This window comes from Magnolia sinica, chromosome 5 (assembly GCF_029962835.1).
Source record: "Magnolia sinica isolate HGM2019 chromosome 5, MsV1, whole genome shotgun sequence".
Classification (NCBI taxonomy): domain Eukaryota; kingdom Viridiplantae; phylum Streptophyta; class Magnoliopsida; order Magnoliales; family Magnoliaceae; genus Magnolia; species Magnolia sinica.
In genome coordinates this window covers 111,895,964-111,904,078 of record NC_080577.1, presented here as the reverse complement: position 1 = coordinate 111,904,078, position 8,115 = coordinate 111,895,964, and the positions used below count along the sequence as shown (strand labels likewise).

Here is an 8,115-nt window from a genome sequence, read left to right as displayed (position 1 = left end):
TAAGGACCTTCTCACACGTTCTTCCTCCCTCTAACCACCAAATACCCCTTCATCCTTCCTAAAAATCCAAGCTCTGGTTTAAAAAGGAAAAAAAAAAAAACTCTACATATCTTGATCCCAGAACTACAAGAAAAATGGGCCACTTTTGGACTGTGATCAACGCTCTCCATTCCCTAGCAGGGTAATTCCCAAAACCCAATTCCCCAATTTCGTGGAAATTTTTTTTTTTCTTAAATATTAGATTTTTTTAAATTTAATTTTTCTATTATTTGCATGCAGGCCTACTGTTACGCTCTTATATCCCTTGTAAGAGAATTCCATGTCTTATAAGTATATTTTTGATATTTCCACCCTTGAATTTGATAATTCCACCCTTACAGTAGTGATTTGGTCATTGTATTTTATGTCTTTGTGGGGATTAAATGAATCATTGTTGGATGGTACTATCAATTTTGAGGGGTGCGAATGTTTAATTCCTCTATTTTATTTTTTTATTATTATTTTGATTGGTGGCAGATATGCGTCAGTCCGGGCGATCGAAAGCCCGTCGAAGCTCGATGATGAGCAGTGGCTGGCATATTGGATCTTGTATTCATTCCTAACGTTGATGGAGATGGTCGCGGCGCCAGTTTTAGAATGGTAAGGATGTGAACACACATGGATTCATTCTAAAATGTGCCTGGGGGATTCATCTATAGAACCCATGGCTCGGATCTGATATAGGAGGGTTATGGTTTCGTGAATGGTTGTTACCATGCGCATGTTAGTCTTGCCCCGTGTGCTTTTGTTAACGTGGGCTAGCTGCATTTCTTGTGGGAATTGATGGTGCAAGTGAAGAGAGATTGACGTTGGTTTTCCTCAAACGGTCTTGCTAACGTGCGCATTTGTGGCACTCTTTTGTGGTTCTGCTAACGTGCGCCGGTGGCGTTTCTTGCGTGAACTGAGTTGGCAATGCCCATGTTACATTTTTTTTTTTTTTTATAAAAATAATTTTAACTCTGATACTTTTCTAACATGGCCCTTGATCATTTTGGAAATTCCCATTTGGTTTTGCTAACGTACGCCCAGGGTTAATATTGCTTTTTTTTTTTTTTTGTGTTTTTAAAGGATACCCATATGGTATCAGATGAAGGTAGTGCTCATAGCGTGGCTGGTGCTGCCTCAATTCAGGGGGGCTGCTTTCATATACGAGCGGTTTGTGAGAGAGCAGTTGAGGAAATACAACACAAGAGTAGGGAAAGATCACTACCCATCGGACGGCTACAACAAATTCGCTGAGTTTGTGTCAATCTCCCCTAAGAAGGTAGTGGGCCCCTTTTTTTTTCTTTCTTTTTTTTTTTTTAAAAAAAAAGATAAAAAAGAAATACCATAAGTTATAATGCTCCTAGTTGCATTTGTTCAGTTGGACAGTTCAATCGAGTTTAACCGAGTTGAACTGGCCTCAGCTCGGCTCGGCTCGGCTCGGCCACTAGCTGACCTCAACTCGAACTCAGCTTGGCTCGATCCTCGAGCTTGACTGGTCAGCTTAGCTCGGTTCAGTCAGCATCCCGAGCCGGTTCGAGCCGAGTTTGCCTGTGCAACATTTCCACAAACACCTGAACAACACTTTCAAAATCTCAATGTATGTAAAACAGTAGCAATGATTTTATAGATATTTTATCAAACACCTTCTAAGCAACATAAAAATCAAGAAAAAATGGGTATTTGTTTCATATATATACCTTCCTTGCCACCAACCACACTTCATTGAGTCATTTTATCAAACACTTAGTGAGCAACATCAATATCAAAGTAACCGAGTCACCGAACCGGTTCGTTCCGAGTTCAATTCGAGTCAATTCGAGCTGGGGCCAGCTTGAACCATTTTCGAGCTCAAAAAATTAGCTCGACTTGGCTCGAACTCAGCTTCGAGCCAAGTTGAATCGAGCTTTTTCGAGTCGAGTCGAGCGAGCTAATCGAGCTATCTCGATTCATGTACACCTCTATTTCTGAGTAGTTCATAAGGTGGCCCCCTATGGTAAAACCATGTTTTTCCACTCACGAGGTTGACTACCCCCGTCGAATGGACAATTCAACATTAGAGTTGTGGCCCACTTGATGAGTCGACATGTTGGGACTAGCATAAGCACACACAACAAAATTCAGCAAGGTAATCACAATTGTACAAACAAATCCAACAAGAAGTCAGTCTAAATTTTACGCTAAAAAAATGTTATCAAAAAAGAAATCATGGCACAAAGCGATAAGTAATGCACTGTAAAAGTAATATTACAAGAGAAATGATCTTATTGATTTGAGCAATCCTCAAACATCTTTTGAATTCCTACTTATGACCTTGAACCCTTTAGAAGAACTTAGAAAGCCCTAATCATTTTTCTAATATTATTACACCCGATAAATATATCACTCAACCGAAATAGGAAACAAATATTACACTTATACAATTCGGTGTGTACTTTCGATGAGTCCTTCAATGGCATTGATAGCCATTGAGGACTAGTCAATGACATCGAAAATCACTAAATATTATCGAGTAACAACTTTCAAAACTGTCCAACAATAGCTGAAATTTTTCTAGATTTTCTCGATGAGATCATGATCTCTGATGACATCAATAATTTTTTTTTATAAACAAAATTAAAATAATAGACAGCATAACCATCATTTTTTTCCTACTTGTGTTTATCTTCACAGTGTGGGCTTCCTTTTGCACTGCTCATATGTCCTAGCCACTGATCATTTGGCACACGCGCTGTAATTGAAGGTGTGTGTGGTGCTGGCATACCTTTGCAGTTCATGGAACACTTTTAGCCAAAAATTGAAATGCCTACTAAGTTACTTAGTACGCTTTTACGCTTAGTTTGGTCCATCGTGAATGCATGTAGTTTATCCGCATCCTCCATTCATTTTCCCAGCTTAGCTCATTTTAGGGGTTGATTTCAAAACTGAAACATATCCAAAGCTCAAGTGAACCCCACCACATGAAACATGGGAATAATCATTTCTACCATTAAACCTTGCTAGTTCCCACTACGATGTTTATTTGTCATCCAACCCATTTATAAGATCACGTGGACTTGGATGAAGGAAAACACAAATATCAGCTTGATTCAAAACATTTTTATTTATTTGTCATTTAATCTATTCGTATGATCTTACAGACATGGATGAAGGGAAAATACAGATATCAGCTTGATCCAAAACTTTTGTGGCCCTTCAATCAATTCACAGTGTTTCCTGTAGTGTGGCTCACTTGAGCTTTGTATATTCTTCATTTTTGGGCTCAAGCCCTATTATCTGGCAAAATGGATGGTGATGGTGGACCTAGAGTTTACTCAGTATGCAATCTTCTTACCTCTGGCCAGAATTTGCTATGGGCGAACCTCAAAGTGGGCCCCATTTGTTTGTATTTGGGTGCTGGCTTACGTTGTTCCGAAAAACAAGTGATGACCCAATCAATCAATCAATCAATCTGGACTGTCCATCGTATGCAACCCAAACTTCATCGTGGCCACCATAATAAATCAGACTTATAAGGAGGTCCAATCCATTGATCGGTCATTGTGAATGTCTGATCAAACTTCAAAGTGATGCTTTATAACCATACATAATCCAAGACGGGACCCACCAAGTGGGGAGTTCAAATTGTTGATTCGATTTATTCTATTTCCTCCCAGACGATCTCAACCGTCCATTTCATAAGTTATATATGTCATCTTTCTATGGTGGCCCATCAAAAACTAATAGGCAGTTCAGATCAATCGATTGGTGTGCCCATCAAAATTATATGTCGTCTTTCTATGGTGACCCACTGCATTTTTTTTAAATCTTTTTTTCTTTTTTCTTTTTGGAAAATGCATCTTGCGTGCATTGAGACATGCGTTTGATACGTGCAGGTGGAGCACGAGGCGCATTGAAAAGGATAGCCTTCTCTTTTTTATATCCATATTTCATGTGCTTTTCTTTTTTTTTTTTAAATATTATGTAAAATGTCCGACCATTGGACCACAAGTTGGTGGACCACCCAGATGACGACCGACACCCTATTAGGTGAATGTGAGATTCAATCCTTCTAATAGGTTAGGCTCCACAAATGAAATTAAGGATCACCAGCCCCATCTACTCACCAGGTGGTCCACACCATAGAAAACCATGTCTAGCCATTGATAAATGACAAGTCAACGAGTGGATGTGGCTGAATTTTTCATGATGCAATACTCATGGTGGGGCCAACCTATTGAACGGTTTGGATCTTGCCCTTACGTGAAGGTTGGAAGTTATCAGGTGGGTGGACCGTTAATTTGTGGTCCAACCTCATACCTCATTATCATGACAAACGTTGTTTTGTTTGAGACCATACAGTACACTTCTGGTGGATACTTTTGTGAACTCATGCAACTAAATGTGTTGTTGTTTTTTTTTTTTTTTGTCCTTTTCTTTTCTTAATGTGCGCCGTGTGGGTGAACGTGTTAAGGTTCGCATGGATGACTTTTCATCCATCCGGACCATCCAAAGCATACTTCACCTCTTGGATAATAAATGGTCCAAAATTAACGGAGATTAGAGCCCTTGAACTTCTGACCACTGGAAACTTTCTAAACCCTTTTAGAGCACTTGAAACAGTTACCCAATTTATCTTACGGTTGGCTCCATCTAATCGGTGCTGATTTTGAGCTATAGTCCCAACAGTTGCCAGATGGCCAATACAATTGAACGATCAAGATTCGATATTCATCCATCGGACCCGATTGGGAGAGTTTTTAGATCAGGCTGGCCATCGAACCGTCCAAAAGGACTCATCACGTGTGCATCTAATTGGCTTCAGTACGTCTTCTAAATTTTGTGTACCTTTGCTGAGTGTACCAAAGTCAAGTGAATGAACGGTTAGGATGATCCCGTTGGGGCTAGTTTTGGGATTTGATCCATTCATGATGCAATCGGACGGTTGTGATTTTTTGGGCTATAAAATCAATTCGAGAGGTGGCTGATCAATCAGACGACTCGGATTCGTTAGTGAGATTCCGGTTTTTGGGTTATAGCTAATCTAGGAGGTCCCATCTTCTCAACGGTCCAGATGGTAGCCACTATATTGCACAGATTTGATGATCTCACAGGTGCAATCGATGGACCATCTCCAGTTCAATGTAACCGTTAGCAATTGGCAATATTAGCTGGTGGCCATTAATCAAATTCCTTTTGGCCTTTCATTAGACAATCCCATCCGTCCAATTGGTGGACGGTTGAAGGAAAGGAGGGCAATGGTCCAAATTCCACATGTATCTGTTGGAGGAATTGGAACTATCTAATCAAATTTATTTCTGAACGTGAAATCGATCTACAGTGGGGCCCACGATTTAGACGGTTTTGATTGATTGAATGATTATCATGTTTTTCTCAATTTTGAGGACAGGGCTGATACAGCTATATCATTCATGGAGCTGATATAGGTCATTTCGGCCCTTGACTGGGGCTGCTTACAAAACTTTCAACGGCTGGATCGGTGGGCCATGAATAATCCACTTTGGAGAAAACAGGAAAAATACTCCACTATAACATTCATAAACTGGATGGTATGATTCATCGAAATCTACAAAGTAACGATGGAGATTGCTTGGTGGGTCCCATGGGTCCCATCACATCAATGGTCTTAAATGATCCCGGGTCATGACTAGTCAGATACGACTGATATGAGTTGACTCGGGTTGGGTATATCTACGAGTATGAGTTTCCTCCAATGTATTTCTGACTACCAACACAATCGTTGGTTTGTATGAAACATAGTTTTTAAGTTTGCCTATCGTTTTTGCCTTTGATTGTTGGACTGCCTTGGGTTATTCATAGAATAATGCACATGGAACCATGCAGATTGATTGTTGAACATTTTCATATTGACCAGAACTGAAATGGGGATTTTGCTGCCCACATCCATGTACAAGGCTCGCCATCAATATGCCATCATAAATACTTGCATGGCGTACATGTAGAAAAGAGTAGGTTAGTCTAGCTGGGTAGAAACTCTCATGCAAATCTTAGAAAAAAAATTATATTTTTCATTGGTTTATTTATTTTGTTTTGTAAATACAACATGTATTATTAGTGAACTCATATGAGCCCTTGGGCAGGGATTTAGCAGTAAATGGGGGTGAAATGCAATTTTTAACTTTTTTTTTGGAGAGTTGCATGTGTAAACAAAGGTGATGGTAGGCACATGTTCATCAGACATGTGTCATACTAATGATATTCCTAAACAATCCAATGATAGACCACATCACTAAAATTATATAAAAAGAATGATTTAAACCATCTAAAAGATGACCATATAAATGGATGGTTAAAAAAGTTGGTAAATTGATTATTTGTGGTCCTTGCATTTGTGGTCTATCTAAGACTTTAATATTTCTCTTTTTTGTTAAAGTATATATTTTAATAGGCTTATTATAAAAATTCTACTAAATATTTTATATGTAGGTTATATTGAGATATTAAAGCTTTTTTTAGATATTATATGCATTTTTGTAAATATATTGCAAAATTCAAATGTAATTCAATTCCTCCCATTTACTCGTGTTTAAATAAAATATTTGAAGTTCAAATACATTTCATTTTCTCTCATTTAAACACAATTCAACAAGTCATTTACTCTCAATTCATTCACCTCCAATTTTATTTCCAACTACCTTCGTTTATAAGCTCTCAAACGTGCTTAACAATGTCCACATGAACTAAGTTATATGTTAGGTCTTTACTTTGTAATTAAGGTGGAATAAAAGGTTTGGATATTGATTCATAGCTTAGTCGCAAACATGTTCTGTTTTTTAACATTGAAATCATGGGATCAAGTGCCCATATAATGTGGGTGTGGATGTATGTGTGTGTGTGTGCATGGGTTGTGTGTTTTTTTTTTCAAAAAAAAATAAAAATAAAAAATTGAATTACTCTATGATGAGTCACATTATTATAGGTAACCAAAATGGACTGCAAGAATAAAAGAAGCCTAGTAGTTAGTGTGAAAATCAATTCAACTGAAACCAACCAAACTAATTGGAATTTTTTTAAAATCAAAACTTTCATATAAAATAATAATATTTTGACAATTAATTTCCACAATTAAACATTATACAAATGTCATAGGCAAAATTTTGATTTGCTTTCACATGATTGGTTGGTGGGTGGGAAGAAAGTTTTGACAATTAATAACTTATAAAAGTAATCTATGATTTCCAGACAGAAGTCATGCTCATAAGCAAGGAATAAAGTTAGATGATTGTCTATTCTTCTCTTGCCTCTTCACATCCAAAGTGTAGTCTCATTTCCTTAAAAGACCTTAAAAGGGATGGGTTCTTTGGCATTTGACCTCAAGTAATTGTGTAGTGGATATGAGAAGAAAAATGAATGTTGTTTTAGTAATATTTCATTCTTTGTCCAGGCAATGATAACAAACCGTAAGGATTTAAGGTCTTACTTTTCTAGTGAGCCTTCCTATTGAAGAATCTTGATAATTCGAAATATACATTTTTTTAAAATATAATTATTCTAGGGTTTTTTACCCCTTTGAAATCAAAAAAGGATTTTGTACCCCACTTGGATGATAATCTATTTAGTCAAGGCTCCATGAGGACCTCGCAATATTTGGGTTTTATTGTACCGTCTATCTAATTTTCTAGATGGTTTTAAGATTTGGACTAAAAATTGAGGCAGATCGAAAGCTCAGGTACAATACCACGTGGAGATAATTGGACTCCCACAATTAACAATTCTTTTTTTTACAAGCCGCAAGAGTTTAGGATTAAATTGATATTTGTGTTTTCTCTTTATCTATGATTATATGACCTTGTGAACAAGTTGGATGGAAAATAAACATAATGGTAGACCGTAGGAAGGTTTCCTTATCACACACTACTTCCTGTGGTGTGGTCCACTTGAGTATTGAGCTTGCCTAATTTTTAGACATATACCCTAAAATGATATGAAAAAATGGATGGACGGTGTGGATAAAACCCATACATCGCAGTAGAGCCGACTGGTCTACAGGCCATGCTTTTCATGACTAAACTTTCCATGCGTGCCAGTTCAATACACGTGATATGCACCATAACATGGTGCATGATGCAAGAA

General features: G+C 37.7%; 1 protein-coding gene across 1 annotated transcript; it reads left to right on the top strand.

The window, feature by feature from the left end:
- Positions 1 to 21: 21 nt before the first annotated feature.
- On the top strand, positions 22 to 4,389 carry LOC131246732 (HVA22-like protein e). Its single transcript, XM_058247104.1, has 5 exons — positions 22 to 181; positions 280 to 306; positions 517 to 639; positions 1,108 to 1,303; positions 3,897 to 4,389. The coding sequence occupies exons 1-5, from the start codon at positions 135 to 137 to the stop codon at positions 3,915 to 3,917; spliced, it is 414 nt and encodes a 137-aa protein (XP_058103087.1). The 5' UTR covers positions 22 to 134; the 3' UTR covers positions 3,918 to 4,389.
- The last annotated feature ends 3,726 nt before the right edge of the window (positions 4,390 to 8,115 follow it).